This window comes from Pteropus medius, unplaced genomic scaffold (assembly GCF_902729225.1).
Source record: "Pteropus medius unplaced genomic scaffold, Ma_sr-lr_union100, whole genome shotgun sequence".
Lineage (NCBI taxonomy): Eukaryota > Metazoa > Chordata > Mammalia > Chiroptera > Pteropodidae > Pteropus > Pteropus medius.
This window is the reverse complement of record NW_024350924.1, coordinates 6,950,647-6,973,000: the sequence shown is the minus strand read 5'-3', so window position 1 is coordinate 6,973,000 and position 22,354 is coordinate 6,950,647. Positions and strand designations below refer to the sequence as shown.

At 43.9% G+C, this 22,354-nt stretch overlaps 1 protein-coding gene and 1 pseudogene across 2 annotated transcripts in view; one reads left to right on the top strand and one right to left on the bottom strand.

The window, feature by feature from the left end:
* Nucleotides 1-22,354, bottom strand: part of SLC22A15 (solute carrier family 22 member 15) — a 58,028-nt gene that overhangs the window by 30,578 nt on the left and 5,096 nt on the right. For both annotated transcript variants that reach the window (XM_039841293.1, XM_039841294.1), the window contains exons 2-4: nt 16,856-17,068; nt 860-992; nt 41-205 (exon numbers count right to left, since the gene is read on the bottom strand). In XM_039841293.1, coding sequence (XP_039697227.1) covers nt 41-205; nt 860-992; nt 16,856-17,068 — 511 coding nt within the window. The remainder of the gene's footprint in view (nt 1-40; nt 206-859; nt 993-16,855; nt 17,069-22,354) is intronic.
* On the top strand, nt 14,299-14,710 carry LOC120585083 (60S ribosomal protein L27-like; annotated as a pseudogene).

The following is a 22,354-nucleotide window of genomic DNA, read 5'->3' as shown; positions in this document are numbered from 1 at the left end:
CAGCTCGCTGTCCCCACACCAGCACGGATTTAAGCAGTACCTGCGAGTGCCCAGTAGGCGGTGCCCACACATTCGTTCAGCAGGACGAAGGCCACCAGAGACATCCCTCCATTCATCACGCCCACCAGGAAGCGAGTTATCGCAAAGAACTCATACGAGGGAGAAAACCCATTTGCAATAGCGAATAAGATATCGAGGGCAAAACCTAGGAAGAGAGGAACAGTATTCAATAATCCAGAGGCGAAACAGCATTTGGTGAAAGTACTAAATTATATTCATTAGCTTAGAAAGATAAATCTTTGTAAACTTAAATTTCTGAGCTGTTCTTTTTAACGGTCTCTCTTGAAAACTATAAATAAAAACTGAGTTGTTCTTTCTTTGTTACAAGTTAATATGTGTCGATCATGCAGTTTTCAATTATTCATGATAATGCTGGAAATTAAAAAATCCTAGCTCACACTCGGCTTGTTAAGAGAACCATGCTGAGTCCCGTAGAGCTCATTTGGAAAGAATCGACACACAAGACATAAGGAAATGGATCTAGTAGATTGTCTCGATCTTTGTTCTCCTTAGAAACATGGCATAAACCAGAATTTGGGGGTTGCAGAAAGCACCATCATCTACGGAAAGCTTACAATGGAAATATCTGGCCCTCAGCAGCTCTGCTGGGCACTGGAACATGCTTGGACAGACTCAACTCTGGGTGCAGTTTGGCCTCTTGCCAGTGTAATAAAAACCAGTTCCGTGTCCACATGGCAATTCCCTGAGAACCTTAGGAAAACAGTCCCCTTATTACTTCCCTGAGAGCCTCAGGGAAATATGTCCTTTTATTCAGCTCGTGAACACTCTGATGGATTACCTGTGAGATAGACTTTTTTCCTTCCGAAACGATCCGAAAGCTGCCCAAAAGAGATCACTCCCACGAACACACCGCTGAAGAAAAAAGAGCTTGCTGCGCTGACTTTGTAAGATCTGTTGGCAATTAGAAACCACTAGAGGAAGAAAAAACAGAAGAGACGTTTAGGTCACGGAAAAGAGGGATGGATTGAGTTAGCTATTAAGAAAAACAAACGTACAACAAAAACTTGTACACTGTGACTTCTCCACCGCATTACCCACTATTAACCAGAATTCAGTAGAGCATCCATCTTGGACAACATCCAAGGAGATTCTGTCTTCACAAATGCTAGAAATCGTTATTATTATAAGGTGCTCCCATAGTACTCTATAGACATCTTATCAGAGCACTGAACACAGTATATAGTAGCTAATCATTTAGGCATCTGTTGACTGTCTTTCACCCTGAGGCTCTGTGTTTCTAGACAGAAAGAGCCATGTCCCATTAATTTCTATTTCTCTGACACCTAACATACTGACACCTAATATACTGGCATATATGAGGTAATAAATAAATGGCCCTTTTCTCTGATAGAGTAATGAGTTTAAAATCCCTTGTTTTCTCAAATAATTAAACATACAATGAGCACATGATCCAATAACTTCACTTTTTGGGTATATAGCCAAAAGGATTGAAAGCAGGGACTCAAGCAGATTGAATACTAATGTTCATAGCAGCATTATTCACAATAGCCAAAAGGTGCGATCAACCCAAACGTCTATCGACAGATGAATAAACAAACAAAGTGGAATATTATACAGCCTTAAAAAGGAATGAAATTCTGACCATGGATGAACCTTGAGGACATCAGGCTAAGTAAAATAAGCAGACTGTTGAACGAACTCAAAAAAGAGTATGGAGGCTTTGCTCGAAATAAATGATAAAGATTTATTCACATAGTTAGGCAAAAATCCAGAAGTGTTCTAAAGAAGGAAAGTTAATATTTCTTATAGCAAAAAGTGCCTTCTTGAGAATTATCAGTCCTGCATTCTTAGCCCTAAGAATGCATCGGGCCTTTGACAGGGAATAAGTTGGTCTGGATATGTGGGACCTTGTGGGGGTAATTCGAGGGTTATCTGGAGGTTCAGATGTATATCCAGGCACATGAACAAGCCCGGAGAGCTCAAAAAAGTTCAAGTTCTCAGGCTAGTTAGAACAAGAACGGAGTCCTTCCTCATGCCTCAGCCTTCAACGCGATGACAATTTTAGCAGGGTGGTTAAAGTGACTCCATTTTATATATTCCCAATCGTCACTCCTTCCCCACATACAAAAGGAACAAATATTCTATGATTCCATTGATGAGTATGCAAAAAATATAAACAGAGCCACTGTAAAACCGAGTTGGAGCTGCCACCCCTGAGGAATGGCCTTGCCCGTCTCCCTCCTCAAACCTTTGGAATGTGAACACGGGGCAAAGTAACCCCTGGGTTGGGCTGCAGCAGCCTGTATCCCAAACAACTGTGTGCTGTGACTACAGCCTGCAAGTTAGACATTCTTTAGAATTACCATCACTGTTACCTTATCTGCACCTACAGGAATTCCTTCCTTAGCTTATTACCACTCACAGAAATGCCTTCGGTATATTCAGGAAATTATTCCCCTTTCCTTTGCTATAAACACCCCTTGCCCTCGCCTCACGATGAGAATACCATTTGGGTTTCTGCCTGAATCAGTGCTTTGAGAATAGCTGTTATCCTGGATCTAAATGAACAGTTGCCTCTCACTTAGGCCTTTTCTTTATAGGTTAACAAGTGTGATGTGATTTGCAGTAAGAAATACATATTTGGTCTGCAGTCACTGTTCCTAGCACTTAGCTCCTGAACTCCTGGTAATTTCCTATGCAAGAGCCATTGGAGCATCTTTTGTTACAATATTTAGTTTTGTGCCTAGTTCCTAAACCAGCTTCAGAGGAACAAAGGTGAAAAGGGGTATCTTGTTATAAGTTTCAATCACACCTGAATATATGTTCATGAGGTGACTTTTGGAAAGCCTCTTACGTGGCGGCTGGTTGCCAGGGGAACCAACCGCATGATTAGAGGGTTGGAACTTTCAGCCCTAAGCCCTCGGCCTCCTCCGGGAGGGAGAGGGACTGGAGACTGAACCAATCACTAATGGTCAAGAATTTAATCAATCATGCCTATGTAATGACGCCTCTATAAAATCCCAAAGGATGGGGGTCAGAGAGCTTCCAGCCTGGCAAACACGTGGGAGGGTGGCACGCCCAGGGAGGGCATGGAGGCTCTGGGTCCCTTCTCACACGCCTCGCCCTGCCTCTTCCATCTGGCCGTTTATGAGTTGTATCCTTTTATAATAAACCAGTGATCTAGTAAGTAAAACGTCCTGAGTTCTGTGAGCTGCTCTAGCAAATTAATCTAACCCAAGGAGGAATGCCATTGCCCAAAGCCCTGTCTAGTGATGTGGTAAGATGATCTTTGGTTATAAGTCAACCTGGGTCGCAGAGGTAACCTCAGAGCACCAAGAGAATGCCCGCCTTTCCCCTTTCTGCTCTTTTCCTAGAGTTGGCAAAGACGGTTGTGGAAAGCCCCTTCCGGGAAGCTTGCAAAGGCGCCTCTCTTGGTCATCCTGTCTCTTCCTCACCTTTCAGACCCCTCCCTTCCCACACCTCCAGGACCAGTCATTATGGCCCAAAGCGATCTAACTTCTCTCTTCCTCTTGTGTTGACAAAACAGCTTCTACACATCTCTGTGCAACAACAACAACAACGAAATTCAGGCATTGGACAATAAACAAGATAATGGCCCCTTCTGAATGCTGTACTTTACTTTATTGAATAAACATTCGATAAATATTCAAATATTCAGTAAATGTTTGATTAGTTTCTCCTGGGGGTTAATAACAATTCTAAACACCGGGAATATAGATGTCAATGATCTAGACATGGTCCCTGACCACATGACATGGTCCCTGCCCACAGTGGAGCAGGACAGACATTAAACCAGTAAACACATAGGGAGAGACTGGGAGGGAACCTCTCAAAGGTATTCAGAAAAGGCTTCTCTGGGGAGGTGACATTTGTGACCTGAAAGATGAGGAAGTGACCATAAGTGCAATGGTCCTCAGGTGAAGACACATCATGTGTCTCTACTGGAGATGGCACGAAACGAGGCTGGTGAGGGGGGCAGCATCAGGTCGTGCAGGACCCTGAGCCGTGATAAGGAGCTGGGGTTTTATTCTAGTGCAGAGAAGATGCTGAGATCCTGGATAACGTTTCTAACGCTCACTCTTAGGACATGCATTAGCAGGAAAAGTGGGAGCACGGGGGCTGCTGCAACAAGAGATGATGGTAGCTTGGACCAGAATGGGAGCAATGCTCATGGAGAGAATCACACAGACTTGCGGTGAATTCTGAAGGCAGAGCTGGCAGGACTTGCTGATGAATGAGATGTGGAGAGGGAGGAGAGAGAGGGAAGGTCAAAGATTACACCTGAGTTTTTAACTAGAGCCACTCTGTGGACAGTGTATTGAGATGGAGAAGGTGGCCAGGGGGCATCAGGTACATGGCGGGAGAATAAGAGTTCTGTTTGGACGTGCAGAGGTGGAGACATCCAAGTGGAGAAGCCACACGAGCATCTGGATGAGTCTTGAGCTCAAGGGAGAGGACATGAGGGCTTATGAACAAACAGATAAGGCAGGGGGCCCAGGACAGGGGCCCAGGACACGAGGCCAGGCCACTTCCACATTCAGGGGCTGAGCAGAAGAGAACCATTACAGATAACTCAGAAGCAGACGGGGCAAACACACGTGGGGGAGTGTGGTGTCACAAACACTACAACAGGAAATCTGACTCAGGGAGGAAGGGGTGGTCCAGTATGCCCAATTCTGCTGTCGAGGTCAAGTAAGGTGAGATCAGAGACATGCAGTTATATTTGGAAACAAAATGGACACTTAAAATGGCAATTTCAGTAGAACGAGAATGGAAGTCAGACTGGAGAAGGCTGAGGCATTGCAGGAGGCAGATGTGCACAACATGGTTTCCACAAGATTTTCTGTGATGAGGTGCCAAGAAGTGGGACAGATGTGACACGTATGTGGGGTCGAAGGTCACTGGTGTGTTTTTGAACACGTGTGGTGTCGATGAGAGTGATCCGGTCGGTAGAGAGGATCCTCCTGCAGGAGAGAAGCAGGAAGGGGCGGGCTTGGCCGTGCGGAGTGGAGAGGCTGCCTTTCCCAGAGCGGAGGGCGGGAGGCAGCGCTGGGCTGCGGCAGCCCGTGAGGGAGCCCGTGAGGCAGCTCCTCCCGCCCGGCTGCTTCGTTCTTTTTCTTTGAAAACATCAAGTGGGTCGACAGTCGAAGGGCGTGGAAGTGGAGGGGTGCTGAAGTCTAAGGAAGAAGCTGTCGCGCAGGACCCCCTCAGGAATGGGACACGGCCCATTCAAGGGACATGCTGCAGCGCTGCCAGGCCGGGCTGAAGGCGCCTTTGAGCTCTTACAGTTGTCATGTTCCGAGTGTTTCTTTCGGTGTCGTCGTGCCTTTCAGATCTGGCCGGCGACTTCAGCCTTGCTCATCCTGCACCTTCTAGGCTCGTCGGCTCGTGTGGCCATGACGGTTAGGCTCACGCTGGTCTGTCTTGTGCTTCATCCACAAGCAGGGGTTCATGTGGCTGCTCCATAACCAACAATTCTGTTGACCACGTTTGCAGGACTTCTCAAATCCATCAACAAGGCTCCGATACCATCCTTCCGACAACCGCACAGCTCTCCGCTGGGATGGCAGTTTGGGGGAGAAGCGGGCCAAGGGAGGTTCGACGGCAAATTCCAAATTCTGATTCTCAGGCTGCCAGTTCCAGCGTCAAAGTAATTTCTAGGAATTTTTCTTCAGGTCAGCGCTGGCTGGGCTAACGCGTTTCCATGTTTCTCCTGGCATATATTCAGGCACCGATAGACAAATTAAAAGGCATTGCCAGGTTTTAAGAAAGCACATTGGGAATGTGCAGCTGGAACCCAGGTGTTGTCCCTGACAGATCTACGCCAACTGGGTAGGGCTCTCAGAAAGGCCAACTCAAGGACTTGGGACAATGTGTTCACCCTTCCTTGTCCCCCCTTCCCCTAACATGTGGGATGTTGATTTAAATGTGTGGTTTGGTTTTCAATTTTTAAAACTTTTCAAATATAATTTACATACTTACCATATACCTGCTATGTGAACCAAAGAGTTTCATTTTGTCAAAGCTCGAACAAGATGTATTAAGGGAATGATCCTACAGCGTTTGAGAAAATGTACTGGCATGACTTGTTTTCAAAGGTCTGGAAAGATGTCACCCATCAAACTAGACTTAACTGCTAGCTTATTTTCATGCCCTTTTGGTCAATATTTAGTACCAAGGTAAAACCGAAACCAGCGTATCACCGGGACATCAGAAATTAAACTGTAATAAATCTGATGAGAGTGACATTCTTGAAAAATGTGTTTTTTATGAGGCTTTAAATTTTAAAAATCATAAATTTATAAGTCACTCAAACCCTCAATTGGCTCAAGATTATTAAAGTGATAATTCTCCTATAATTTTTTTAAGTGACAAGCCAAATTGTAAAGCTACAGAATGAATATTCTTTTCTATACCAATTCATTTCAAATTGAAAAATCACTTGCAAGTTGAAAAGGCAAGAAATCTTCTTTTCCCATACATTAACAGAAAAGGAAGAACATAAAGACAAAATATTTTTAGTCTCTCAGGTTGACCTAGCTAAATTTCTTTTTGGTTTAGTTTTTTCCCTTACACCATACATAAGAATAAACTCAAAATGGATTAAAGACGTACAATGTTAAGACCCAAAACCATAAAACTCCTAGAAGAAAACATAGGCAGTAAACTTGCTGACATTGCTCTTAGTAACATTTTTTTTTGGACATATCTCTGGGCAAAGGAAATGAAAGAAAAAATAAACAAATGAGACTACATCAAACTACAAAGTTTTTGCACAGCAAAGGAAACCATCGATGAAACAAAAAAACCACCTACTGAATGAATGGGAGAAGCCAACGATACATTTGATACGGGGTTAACGTGCAAAATTTATAAAGAACTCATACAACACAACGCCAAAAACCAACCAACCAACCAAACAAACAAATAATCCAATTAAAAGATGAGCAGAGGACCTGGGTAAGCATTTCTCCAAAGAAGACAGACAGATGGCCAACAGACATATGAAAAGACGCTCAATGTCACTAATCATCAGAGAAATGCAAATTCAAACCACAATGAGAGATCACCTCACACCTGTCAGAATGGCTATTGATCAATAAGACAATAAACAACGAGTGTTGGCTAGGATATGAAGAAAAGAGAACACTCGTGCCCTGTTGGTGGGATTGCATGCTGGTGCAGCCGCTATGGAAAAACAGTATGGAGGTTACTCAAAAATTAAAATAGAACTACCTTATGACCCAGCAATTCCACTTCTGGGTATTTATCCAAAGAAATCCAAAACACTAATTTGAAAGATCTATGCACCCCTATGTTCACTGCAGCATTATTTACAATAACCAAGATATGGAAGCCACCTAAGTGTCCATCAATAGATGATTGGATAAAGAAAAAGTGGTAGATATATACAATTGAATAGTACTCAGCCATAAAAAGGAGTGAAATTTTACCATCTGAGACAACATGGATGGACTACAGGGTATTATGCTAAGTGACGTAAGTCAGACAGAGAAAGACAAACACCAAATGACTTGACTCATATGTAGAATCTAAAGAACAAAATAAATGAACAAACAGAAGAGAAATAGACTCACAGATACTGAGAACAAACTGTTATTTGCCAGATGGGAGGGAAGTTGGGGGGCTGGGTGAGAAGGTGAAGGGATTAAGAAGTACGAACTGGTAGTTACAAAATAGTCATGGGGATGTGAAGTACAGCGTAGGAAACTATGTATGATGTCAGATGGGTACTCGACTAATGGGGGTTATCACTTCATAAATTATACAAATGTCTAACCGCTATGTTATACACCTGAAAACAAAATAAAATAATACTGAACGTCAACTGTAATTGAACGATGAAAAAAATTTAAAAATCACTAGATACAGTTCATAAGTTCAGTTACGATACTGCATTTTCAAAAAGGATTTGAGGGGCCTAGCAATGAAAGCACTGGAATCAGGCACAACTGAGGCCCGACAACAACAGCAGGTGCCTAGAAAATAAAAGATGAAAGGAATATAAATGTGGCAAATACCAGAGTGAGTACAGAGCCAGGGCCACGCAGAGCCTTCCAGCTCTTAAGGAGGAAAGAGGGCAGGCAAGAGTCGTGAAGCGGGTAAGGCAGTTTCTACCACCTGGGTATTAAGGAAGCATCTGGGAGCTTTTTTTGTTTACTGTTTGAATTCTTACTGCTTAGAGGACGAGACCAAGGGGCACCTCCCACAAAGGGGTACAGTATTGGTGCATGGCAAGCAAGGGGGCTGGAACACAGGTAGCAGATATGGGTGTGGGCGTTGAAGGCCGTCCCAGCGGGCAGGGCAGTGGACCCGATGGGGCCTCAGAGAACAGCGCGGGTTCGAGCTGGATATAGAGACCTGGGCTGAGGCTTCCAAAGAGGTATTATCTGAAGCCACCAGCATGTGTTAGAGCAACCACAGATTGAGTAAGACTTGAAGTGTTACAGGAAGTTAAGAAAATGTGTCTTAAAATCATCAAAACTTAAGCTTTATGAAATGTCATAAACATAATCAATCATTTTTCTGATGTGGCAGAAATGATAATGTGGAAAATTAAATTACTGTTTTAAAATGGACTGCGTGCTTATATAATCCTAAAAATAAATTAGTATTTGAGTAATAAAAATATATATCCAAGACATGTCCAATAAGAAAGCTGTAGTACCCTTTAACCAGATAATTAATAACCAACCAACTTTTACATAATATTCTCCTCTAATTCCAACGATCACCTTTGAGAATAGGTAGATTGTTATTATCATTCCCGATTTATATATAATACAACTGTAGCCCAGACATGATCACACCAGACTAAGGGGTGGAGGCCGGATCTGGTGTCAAGACATGTGTCTCAAAATCTCCTTCTCCAAGTCCTACACGCTGGAATCAGTCCAGTCCTAGGACTCTGGAGTGAACGAGTGATAGAGTATTATATTCGAGTGTGTTAAACCAAAAACGCAGAAATTACAATATGCAGGGTAAAGACTTTCTATTTTTTAACCCTTAGTATGCGTTCCATTCAGGAAGCTATGAAAAAACCAACCGAATGCTAGGAGGAATAACAGAACCGAGGAGGGCCTGTGGCTTAGGGTAACAGAACCGAGAGCTGGTAGAGAGAAGGAAGAAAAGGAAGGTTCCACGCCAGACCGGAAGTGAAGGTGAGCTCGGCTTGGGAAACACGGGGAGAAGGCTGGGGGTGAGACGCAGAGAATAATGTATTTTAAAACCAACTTCTAAAGTGGCCTTTTTTTGTGTGACTTATTTTGTTCTGCAGTGTATGTTGTAGATACGAAAACTTGATAAAATTTCTATTTTTGAATTGAGCTTTTACTGTTTGCTTTTTGTCTATATGACATCCTGGTGACACAGATAAACCATCCCCAGGTGGCTTTCCTGTCTTTCCTCTGCTGACTAGGGAGGGTGCTGCCTCATCCTTCTCCACTGGGCTAGACCACAAATCATGAGATGTTTCTTAAGTTGGTCACGAACATCGGGAAGACTGAAAAGCAAGAACCCCGAGAATTTAAGGCCCATACCCGCCTCTGCCCTGAGCCACTTCTCACGGGCTCCGTCCTTGTCACAGATTTGTTCGTCTCTGCTCTGTTTTCTCCTCATACCTGAGCCACCCACTCTTTTTTTCTCCCCTCTAATGTAAGGTGACATTTCTTAGAACAAGAGTTGAGAAACATGTTGACAAACGCACTAGCACCACAGGCCATGCTAATGGAAGGGGCAGTGAGCGGTAAATAGAGAACTTTCATCCCAAGCCTTTCCGAGCATGCGTCCTCTCTCTCCCCAGGGGGGCTGTGCCCTGCCTGCCCTCGTTTTGGCACAGAAGGGGAATGACTGTGCATCACCCACATGCATCATGTTGAACCACAGCCCCGCAGCCGCCAGGGGAGGGCTCAGCTCCCCAAGGGAAAACAAACATTCCTCACTCCACGCCTGCCAAGAAGCCTGGCGCTGCTGGGAACCGGCTACTCTGGTACAGGCCGTGACCTTGCCCTCCACACCCACCCCGGCCTCAGCTCCTCCCCTTGTGAGCCCCCATTCACCATGACACACCTTAAGCAGCTCCTCTCCCCTGAAGTCCTGCCTGATTCACTGGAGAAAAGCTGACCACTCTCTCCTTTTCGCCACGTTGCTCTCCATGCCCGCTTCTAATATGACGAATGGGGAAGTATTTGTGTCTCGTCTCCTGCGATGCTGTGAGCTTCTTAAGGGCATCGGTGCACATCAAGTGCTTACCTGACAGTGCCAGGACTAGTTGAATATTTGACGAATTATTTACGTACGAAGAGTGACTGCTGCAGTTTTACAGGCATCTTCATAGATGATATCTCAACGTCACGACTTCCAGCATCAAGCTGTAAGTTTAGGGACACGCAGGGAACTAGCTAACTGGTTATTTTCTCCTTGGAGCCACCGAATGGCATTCTCATCAGAGGGAGTGTGAGGTAAGTTTGGCGTTTGAGGGGTTTTTCTTCTTCCTATCGCCAATCGGACATACGGAATACTTTGGTTTTATTTTTAGCCTCTACATCTGCGGGGAGAAGAGTGCGAAGAAGAAAAAAAAAAAAAAAAAAAGGAGGAAAGACAACCGTGGCAGTTTTCTGGAAACCTGGATGGAAAAGCTGTGAAGGCAAAACCTGTGCCACCGACACACACGCTTCCCACAGCCCGAGCGAGGGAAGCGATGCGGTCCCGGCTCCACTTGGTCCCCCCCAGAGAGATGCTCGGAGGAGTGGGCAGGGCCAAGAACTCGGCCGTGAATGACACACGCAACGGCAATGAGCCCGTAAGCCAGGCAGGGGCTGTGGCAGGCCCGAGTGGCACCTCAGCCCCTCGCCTAACTGCCGCGTCTCTCCTGAAAGGCGGAGCTGTTCAGGGGCCCAGTGTACGTCACCAGGCCCGGCTCGGAGTTCCCTGGAAGGCGAGCTGACCCCATGGCTGTCCTGCCTGATCCTAAGGAACAAAGAAGAAAGACTAAGCCAGCTCCCCCGGCCGTCGGGGCGGGCCACCAACGCAGGCAGACAAGGCTGGGCACGCGCTCACCAGCCGAGCACCTTGTGGCCTGAAGTCTCGCTGCGGTAAAAACCAAGTCCCATCACAAGCGCCACGGCCGGACGCAGACGCCCAGCATCAGAGCTGCAGGGCTGCAGAGTGGGAACACACAGCAGCGCCCACACCCCGCCGCATGTCCCCCCGGCCTCTGCACCCACGGCGAGCTGGGAAACGCCCTGTGGAAAGTTCCGAACCGTTCTGATAACGATTCCAACCCAACGAACCCAACTTCAGCTACCCCTGCCCCCACTGTCCTGTATTTCCCATAATAATATTTATAGCTTTGGACAGGAAAATCTCCCTTCGGGAGGAAGTCAGGTGACCAGAGACCTTATGTGACTAAGGGGTGCTTGGACAGGGTATTTCAGGAACAGTTTCATGGTGATTAACTAACTGGCTTCATTTCAGTGTAGTTGTCACTCTGAATTACCACTTAATGGGTGAAGTGTGCAGACTATAACAATCAGCAGTATAGGCATAAGGAAGCAAGACATTAAAAAAAAATTAGCCCCTAAAGCAATTATTGCAGTGAATTTTTCAAATAGTTTTAATATTCTGTCTTTTGACCCCAGGGTATAGCTTGGGGAAAATATATTAATCTCAAGATAATAATAAGTCAATTTCAGTTGTTCAATGCCTACAATGATATTAAAGGTTCCAACCTTACTCTTTTTGGTTGCAAACATTAATTAAGCATGATAATTATACGTCTCTGTGATAGTTGGTGCTTTCTGAAAGAGTCAGAGCTCAGGGAATAATTTGAATACGGCAGACAGCAATTTGCTACATAAATTCAGTCCAAAGCCTATCAGCTCATTTTAAAATAGTCAAGACTCTAGGTCAGAGGGTTTTTTTTTTTTTTAAGCATTAATACCAAGTTAATCATGTCTACATAACCTGTTATTCACCCTCCCCCAAACGCTCCATGAATACGTCTGCAAGGCCTGACCTGAATGTAATAAGGTGCAAGGTGAGAGCTTCACAATGTGTATTTTTAACACACTCTCCTTCAACTGGAAAGTCCTGCGGACTCTATCTTGATGTTTATTTTCATGCGTTGTATACAAGAGGTCAGCAAGACTTTATACTCGTGCTTTTAACTCTCGTTTCACACCAAACAATGCCAATAAGAACCGCGTATTCCCTGTATACCACGGATTGTACATCAAGGATATTTATCAACTTATCGACAAGTTCAGTTTCAATATCATCACTTCGGAGATTTGGAGGAGCAACTGAAAAACTAGAGAGGTCATCAAAACTGAAGGAAGGTTAAGAAACAGAGTAGAGGGTTTGGTTTGGGACTGCACTCCGCTGTTGCAAAGGTGGACTCAACCGGCGGCTCTGAAAGGCCCCCGGCTGCAAAGTGGCTAACGCTGCCATCCTGCCTGGCACTGCGGAGCCTGGCTGGGGCTCCTTCATCATCTTTCTTCCCTCTGCTGCTGCTTCTCCGCTGACTCTTGTCATTTTGGTAGCGGCAGCAGGAGACCTGGAAGCCACCCATACCACCCGCTCCAAATCACTCCAGGACTTGGTCCACACCCACCGCCCTACCCCCACCCCCCAAACAAGGCTCCAATGTCTGAGGCACGAGCGTGCGTGAACTGGTGTCACACACACACTCTGAGAAGTAGAGGCGGGACAGGCACACGTTCTGAGCGGTGGAGGTGGGGCACACAGTGGACGCTTCATTTGTGCCTTGGAAGAAAATGACTTCAGGGAAAACATGAGTTTCTGCTCCAAAAGCGTAAAGCGGACGAGCCTCTTCCTGGATCTACCTGAACGCATGTGGGTGATACTATGAACAGGGCAGCAGGCTGCTGAGTTCCAAACGGGACGAGCATGGGAGTGGTTCATTTTACTCAATTCTCCTTTGTTATTTTTTGTCATCTCAGGAAACCTGTAAGTTTATTTGGCCTTGACGATTCTTTTTTCCAAGCTGTACTTTTTTTTGCCTTCTTTTGTCTGTTTTAAAGTATAGTTGACATGCAATATTCTATTAGTTTCAGGCGTACGGCACAGTGATTCGACATTTATACACCTGACGATGTGATCACCACGATGTCTAGTAATCATCCGTTGCCGACAAAGTTATTACGATATTGACTACGCTGTACATTACATCCCTGTGACATTTAATAACTGAAAGTTTCTGCTTCTTATTCTCTCTTCACCTTTTTCACTCACTGGCCTAACTCTGTCCCTTCTGGCCCATCGGTTTGTCCTCTGCATCTATGATGCTATTTTTGTTTTGTTTGTTCATTCGTTTTATTTTTATTTTTTAGAGTCTACATATAAGTGAAATCACATGGTATTTGTCTTTCTACCTCTGGATAATGGGCATAACCTTTTATTTTTTAATGTATTCTAATTGTATTTTAATGTATTCCGTGTAATGTGCTTCTAAAAGTATGTAGGAAAATGTTTAAGATAATTATACTATAAACAGGGAAGGCAAAGTAATTAAAGTGAGGTAGTTTCTGTATGTCACTCAAACTAGCGATTTGACAATATCAGTAGACCGTGATAAGTTATGTATATATAATGTAATGCTAAGAACAATTACTAAAAAAGCTATACAAAGAGATACATTCAAAAACACTACAGATAAGTCAAAATGGAATTCTAAAAAATGTCCTAGTAACCTACAGGAAGAGAGGAAAAATGAGAGAAATAAGAGAGAACAAATAGAAAATAAAATAAATAAAATGGAAGAGGTATGCCCTAACATATAAATAATTATATTAAGTGTAGATCAGCTCAATACACGAAGACTGAGCCTGGCAGAGGAAATTTCAAACCTGACCCAATTACACGCTGTCTACAAGAAACAGACTTCGCATATAATGACATAGGCAAGTTGAAAGTAAAAGGAGAAAAAAATCTATATCACGCTGACATTAATGCCAGAAAACAAGGGTGGCAATCAGATTAAGTACATTTTTGAACAAAGGAAATTACCGGGGACAGACAGGGACATTATAAAATGATGAAAAGGTCGATCCACCAAAAAGACATAGCAACCACAATATGTAAACACCAAACAACAGAAGCAAAATCTGCGAAGAGCGAAAGGAGACGTGGACAAATCTGCAATTATAATTAAAGACACAAACACTGGCTTCTGCTGCTGCCGAAACGGGCAAGTTTATGACACCCGGGAAGGGGGTGCTGGTCCGAGCCAGAGGCTGCGCCGGACGCAAAGCGGTCATTGTGAAGAACACAGATGACAGCACCTCGGACTGCCCCGAGGGCCATGATCTGCTGGCTGGAACCGACGGTTGTTCCAGCAAAGTGACAGCCACCTTGGGCAAGAGGAAAATTGCCAAGAGGTCAAAGATCAAGTCTTTTGTGAAAGTTTATAACTAGAATCACCTCATGTCCACAAGGTACTCTGTGGATATCCCCCTGGACAAAACTGTCAGCCACAAAGATGTCTTTAGAGACCTTGCTCTGAAATGCAAGGCCTGACAGGAGGCCAAGGTCAAGTTCGAAGAGAGGTACAAGACTGGCAAGAACAAATGGTTCTCCCAGAAGTTGCGGTTTTAGATCTTTTTTTTGTTTTGGTCATTAAAAGTCCTCAAAAAAAGAAAGACATGGACACTCCTCTCTCAAAAATCTGCAGGACAACTACAGGAAATCAGCAAGGATACAGAAGAACTCAAAAACACCTTCAACCAATAGGATATAAATCATATGTATATAACACTCCACTCTATAGCAGCAAAACGCACATTGGTTCAAGGGCCAATGGGTCATATACCAAGAGAGACCATATCCTGCCCATAGAAGAAAACTCGGCACATTTAAAAGGAGGGAAATCACACAGAGTGTGTCCGCTGACCACAATAAAATCAAACTAGAAATCAAAAAGACAAAGTTAACAGGAAAATCTACAAATACCAAGAAACTAAACAACGTACTTCTAAATAATCCATGGGTCAAAGAGGAAGTTTTTAAGAGGAAAAAAAAATAAACTGAGCTAAATAAAAATGAAAATACAACGTATCAATATTTGTGGGACAACATCCTGAGAGGGGAATGTATTGTACTAAATGCTTATATTTGTATAGAGAAAGACTCTTAAAAATTTAAGCTACCACCGCAAGAACCTAAGGAAGGAAAAAGAAAAATAAGCTCAAAGTAAGCAGAAGAAAGGAAATAATAAAGAGCATTAGTTGATAAAATTGAAAATGGAAAAACAACAGAGAACAAGCAATTCAACCAAATGCTGGTCCTTTAAAAAGATCAATAAAATTGGCAAACCTCTATAATGACAGACAAATAATTAAATAAGAGAGAAGACATGAATTACCAATATCAGGTAATAAAAGAGGGGATATAATCTTGGGACTCCAAAGACATCACAAGGATAGTAAGTAGCACTATGAACAATTCTACACATATAAATTCACAGCTTAGATGAAATAGGCCAATTCTTTGAAAAGTACAGCTGCCACAACTCACAATACAAACAGATCATTTAAATAGCCTTACAACTATTAAAGAAAGTGAATTAATCATTTTTAAACTCCCCTAAAAGAACTCTACAGACTGAGATGATTTCAATGGAAATTCTATAAAATCTTTAAAGTAACACCAATTCTACACAATCTCTTCCAGACAATAGAAACACTTATTTTTTTGAGGCTAGTGTTACCCTGATGCCAAATCCAGACAAAGGAAGTATTAAAAAAAAGAAAACTACAGACTAAAATCCATCACGAGTATAGAATCCGAAACCCTTAATGAAATATTAGCAAGTAGAATTCAGCAATATCTGAAAAGAATCATGTGCCACCCAGAGACCCAAGCCCAGTTCAACACTTGAAAATCGACCTGTACAATCCACCATATTAGAAGGTAAAAAAGAAAAAAAATATATCAAACGATCATTGCAACTGATGCAGAAAATTGCATATTGATGTACATAACAAAATCCAATATACTTTCATGATAAAAACTCAAAAAATTTTTGAAAAAAAAAATATATATGTATATATTTGAATGGGGGGACTTCCAGAGGGGCAGTGGGCCAACGGATAGCGAGCAGGGAGCAGGCAAAGATCATGGCATCTTAAGAACCAGTACGTGTGCTCTCCAGCTGAGCGTGAGCTTGGCCCTCGCATCCTAGGCTTTTTCTTCGCCATGCTGAGTGCCTTCCACTTATCTACCTCTGGCTGACTCAGAAGATACTGTCCTCACCAGAACCTTCTTGGCTAGCAAAGCCCCCTTGAAAGTAACATGAGATGGTACCGTTTATATTTGATATTGTCCAGTCGAGGCCCCCCACGTGGCCTACATATGGACTTAGACAGGAACCGTGGATGTTACAGGTGGCTCATTACATTTCTCTCTCTTTTAACTCTGTTAATTTTTGCATCTGTAATAAAGAAACATGGACGTTTTAACTCACTTTCAAAAAGGACGCTGTAACCAAAGGGCGGCTCTTTTGGAGTTTGTATCTTACTTCATCTAACTGATCTGGTAAGACTCATGCTTCTCCCATTTATAGTAGGAAGAAAAAATAATGTGTTTTCATAGGATAGTCTCCTTTAATTCTCAAAATGAAAGTTATTTGAAGGTGTGGCTGAAATTTAAATCAACAAGACAAAAAGGTGGTTCCACCTGGACAAGGAGAAGTGCCCGCTTAGTCATCAGAATGGCCTATTTCTGCTTCACTGGTCCCCATTCCCGGGGTTACCTCGGAGGCGATGGAGGTGAAGCCGCCGCTGAAATGCACGTGCTTGTGGATCTCGCTGCCGTTGGCTGTCAGGAGCCAGGCCCCGAGGGCCTGGTCTCCACCGGCCGACTGGTTGCCGTGACTCTGATTGGGGTGGAGCTCTGCCAGGTCCCAGTGGTACGACGGCGTGGCCCCGACCAGTGTGATGAGGATGGCTTCTGTGGCCACGTAGAGCTGCAGAAGCAAACACACAAAACCATCTAAAGTTCGCTTTCTGGCTTTGGTGTTTTTACAAGCCACAGGTATAAGACACCTCAGAAACAAGAGAGAAAAATGTTAGAAGGAAGCTTCACGACCTAACCGCTAACACAGTCAGCAGCAGCCCCATCTGTAAAGTGCCTGAGACATTTTTCCGAGCATTTTCCTCTACATGTGAGACCTGTCTGATGCTGAGGACACTGCGTGTGGCTGGTTCGACACTGGACGGGTGGGGGAGGATGTTACTGGCTCTGATTTAGAAGACTAACGTTCCAATTATTTTCTCCTCAACCCTCAGTTCAGGTAAGCAGTCACCAGGGTCTAGGAGTATTTCAGCCTTGGATTTACGATCTAAACAAGAAAACTTTTTGTGACATAGTTAAATGTCTCAGAAATCTGTATGTGTACACATATATATATGAGAACGAGAGTGCTTTATTAAAGCAGGTAAGCATAATAAGTACTCGAGTAGGTACTATTTTAAAATATCCCCTACCGTTTGTAATACGATTTAAGGAAATTCAAAATCCCAGGAATAGATATTCACTTTATAAGCTTGGGCTGTACTTAATCATTGTTTAATCTAAATATAGCTCTCTCGCCAAAGAAAAAATATTTCATTCATTCATTTAAGAAATATTTATTAAGCACCTATGTCATTTGTCTCTGATGGTCGTGGGGCTTCTAGCTACTCACAACTGGGCTTATAAGCTATTGAGCCCGATGCAGACTTTTTATGCTGCGGATTTCCATTTATATTAGCTCTCATTGTTAGATGATGATTTCAAGATGAAAATGTATTAAGAAAACAGAGATTAGTCGTCTCCACAGTGAGACAATCTTATTTTAAGAAATTATCCCTATTAGCTTAGAACTTGATGTCTTAAAAGACCTTACAACAGAATAAGCGTCTAGAAAATACAAAGTGTGTGATTTCTCTGCAGCACAGAATAACACCCCACTGCATGGATGTGTTGACTGAGGCACAAAAAAGGTGGACAGACTTGCCAACAGCTTTATCTCTACTCTTCAGCGGCCTCCCAGCGCCATCCTTTTGGGGCATATTCAGCTGTTAAGTGGATAAGCTAAAGCGCCAAAGGCAGAGTAATTTATCACAAGCAGATGATGGAATTACTGTCAGAGAAAGAAAAAAGAAGTCATGACATTGTGTGTGTCATAACAGAAAGCTCATGTAAAACCCAAGATGTGATTTTTCCAGTCTCGGTAAGGCTGCAGGACATCAAGCAGCCTCGATTTATTTTGAGCAGAAGGGCTGTGGGCCTCTCGAGATGTACAAAGCTGCCACAGGTCAGTCTGTGTGGGTGATTTATTGTAAAGTGCAAAGGAAAACATGTTTCTAGATTTATATTGCTCCCTGGCCCCTATTTGCATACTATTAAGGAAGTTTTAGAACAAGAGGCAATCAGCTTATAAAAATAGAAACCTTAATAATTATAAGAGCAGACAGATAACACATCTAGCGGCAGCTATAATTACTAAGCCACTGGCGTCTGTTTTAATAACTGCCCCTCCTGATGATGATCTGCTGAAATTCAATGGATGGGTAAAGAAATGGAAAAAAAACAACAAAAAAAAACGGGGCAAGGGAACTCAGGAGATGACGCGAAACTATGTCCTGGTAAATGCACAAATGCACAGCCTTCGAGCTGGCCAGGCAAACTAACAGTATTTTCTCTCTAAATATGCTCTTTTCTGCTTTGGTTCCTCCTGATCGCTTCACCTGGAAAGCTCTCTTCTCCCTCCTGCTGTGAGTGTCTGAACCTTTCTCATCCTCCAAGATGCAGGTCAGAGGCCACCTCCCACTGCCCTGCCGTCCTCTCCGACCTCTCCAGATGCCCTGTCCTGCTTCTGCTCACCCGCGAAAGCTCCGTCTAGACCCTGCTTCGAGGCGGTGTCATTATCTTCACTGTATTTTATGTATGTTTGTGCTTGTCTTATTTTTCCTACTGAAATACACTCTCACTGAGGGCAGGATCTCCCTCTGATTCACCTTTGGGGTTTCAAAGCAAATAACTCAGGGCCTCAATACGGAACATCACACACTCAACCAGGGAATGAATGAATGAAAATTGACGAGACTGTAACACTCATAAGAGCGAACACTTCTCTCATGCTAACTATGGGCCAGGCACTGTCCTGAGTGCTCGTTGAAAATGTGTTAACACACTGTATTTTTATCTGGATTGTTCTGGAAAAAGCCGTGTTCTAGGGAAAAGAGGAAATGTTTCCAAGGGCCCTCTGATCTGAGGGGTGGTTCATCGTGGAGGCTGCTGTTCTCGGCAGAAGCGACAACGTGTAGAAAGCAGCTGGAAAACAAAGAGGGGGAGCCGACACACACGTGATCCGTAAGGCGGGGCGCAACGCCATGGAATTGGTCCGTATTGTGTGCACTCATCAGCAATATTCCCAGCAATCTGTAGGCTGAATAGGCGCCTTCCACCTCTCCTCTTCTCTGCCCTCCTCCCACCGCACAAGGCGCCCATGCCCATCCTGAGTGCGTGTGCGCACAGCTGAGCACACAGGGGCGCGGCTTGATGTCACCAGGGGGTCAGAGACATGCAGCTCTTCTGGGCTCTGCAGCCTCCAGAAAACGGAGTCAGTGTTTCCGCCGTCTCCAACACACGCGGTCAGGCTCGGTTTCGCTAAAGGCAAAGGAGACAGAGGACGCAGGCGGCTCCGATTCTGTATGATCGACGCTTTGGAAAGGGCACGGCGAGGGCCGGCGAAAAGGTGACGCTGAAACTTTGCACGGAGCCTGACGTTGGGTCCTCCACCCCGGAGCCACACACACGGGTCGTACGGTCAGACGAAGTCAAAGATGGTTTAGCTCTTACCTCCTCACGGCGATGCATCGCCTACAGGAGTGGCTGTTCTCGTTTGCCGTCTCTGACTGTGACAGTGTCATCGAGCTCACATCCTGCTTCTTTCCCCCAGAGTACGAGTCTTCTCTGCTATCACTCCACGACTACCAGGCGCACACGCACCCACATATTCCTGTCTAATGAATCGCACCCATCAGCAGATGGGCCTTCAAGGCACGATGAAAACCACCATCCATTCTCCTTCCGAGTGGGACGAACAACACCTCAAATAAATCATTATCTTCTCTAGTGCTACCTCCAGGGAAAGAAAACAAGTACCACAGATGGCTGGGGTTTTTTTTTTTTTACCCCCTTTCAATGTAATTATAATTAGAAAAGTGACTAAAATGCACTGGGGGATTGAAATTTTAAAAGTTTCAAAACCTTTAAGGTTTTCAAAGTAATTTTACACTAACAGCATTATAAGCTTTTATAATACTCAGGAAACAAACAAACAAAAAAACCCTTCCATAATTATCTCATCACAATATCATGTGCTATGAAGTCATGATATTTATGTTGTAAGCAGGAAAAGTAAGCTACTGAGTGATTGAGTTCAAGGTTACAAATAACACTGATAGCAAAAGCAGGATGAGATTTGGGAGCCACCTGACTTTGGGGCCAGAGGGGGAAAAAGTGTGTGTATGGGGGGAATCAAAGCTATTTTATTGTCGTCATTATCGTTATCTAAATGACTCAGCCAAAAGCATTACCTGAGCAAGACTGCATCATGAAGTCAAGACCAAATGCCCAGTGCCCAGCATGAAGTATATTCCATAAATATTTTGGGAGTGACACGCTGATACTATTTTTTGAATTTAAAAACATTAGTTGCTGTGCCCTGAATAACTGGTGTCTCTAAGTCCAGGAGGATTAAAGAACTGGAAAGGGAGTAACTATGTAATAGTATTACATAGCATAACCATAATGCTATGTAATACTATTTTAATAGTATTAATACTATTAGTATTAATATTAATATTTTAATAGTATTAATACTATTTTAATAGTATTACATAGCATAACCATAATGCTATGTAATACTATTTCCATATAAACGCATTTCCACCTAAACCCACCATGCAGGCCACTCTTTGGGACGTCAGAGGATGCATAATCACAGATTAGAAATAACTGATTCAGTACCACCGAATCAAGAAGAAGGTGAGAGGATATTCCTGGAAAGAGGGTAGAGATACGTCTTCCTCTGGAACACCACGGAGGAATAAGATGAGGATAAAAACTAATGCTGAAGTAAAAGGAAAGGAAGTTTAGGAAGTTTACACCTAGTAACCTCTATTTCATCCGTTAAGTTGGAGCCAAGAACATCTGGGGAGAATGAGAAATGGAATCAGGAGAAATTCGGGCTTGAGAAGCGTGTAAACATGCGACTGGGAGATGTGGAGTCCAGAGCTAAGACCCAAGAGTGTGGGCTGTGTGGGTTTCAGAACCGTGAAAAAGAGGAAACCACCAACCTTCACTGGTAACAAAAGAAAAGTGAATAAGCGAATTCATCACGGTATAGCCAGACACCGGAACACCGTGCTGCAGCCATGAAAAAAGACGAGCACAGCAAGGCACTCACAATATTGTTGAGACAAAATCAGGTTAAAATACAATTTTTTGCAAAAAAAAAAAGATAAATGTACATACTTGTGTATATAATAAAAAAGTCTGGAAGGCCAAACATCAAAATGTGAACAGGTTTTACTTCTGGGTGGCGGAAATTCTGATGAGTTTTGTTCTTTTGTTCTTTTCTATATTTTCTCCATTTCCTACAATCACGAATATTGTTTGTTGCATACGACACAATGCCCGTGACCGCAGATGCTAGCTTCCGTTTGAGCGCTGGGTCAAGGAAGTGAGGCCGGAGGTTTCTGAGCTGCGTGTCTTTGGACGTGATGGCTCTTCCTTCGAAGGCGGCTTCTAACTGTGGGGATGAACCGAGCTAGTGTTCCGAAAACCTCGAGGTCAGCACTGACACAATGCCAACGAAACTTTCGTGACCCAGCCATTTCCAAGAGCACAGGGAAGACGAGGGATCATCTGCCTTAAGTGCACTCGGCCGTCTGGCAGCGGACTGTCACAGCATCCAAGTCGAGTGTTCTTTCTGCCATATTCATGTTGCCCGTCTTCATACTTTTAATGACTTTCTTGTGTTGCCTTGGAAGGTAATCCCATCCCTGTGAGAGCACATGTCAGGCAGCTGTGGGTGGCCCTGGCAGGCATGCTGCTGGGGGCTGGGAGCTGTGGAGGGGTCGGGCTAGTTGCTTTCTAAGGCTCGAGATGCTCCAGGCTCGAAGATGCTCCCTACACCTTCCGGAGGCCTCCGGTACCTCCATAACCACTGTGCATGGAAAGCTGAGAGTCTGAGATGTGC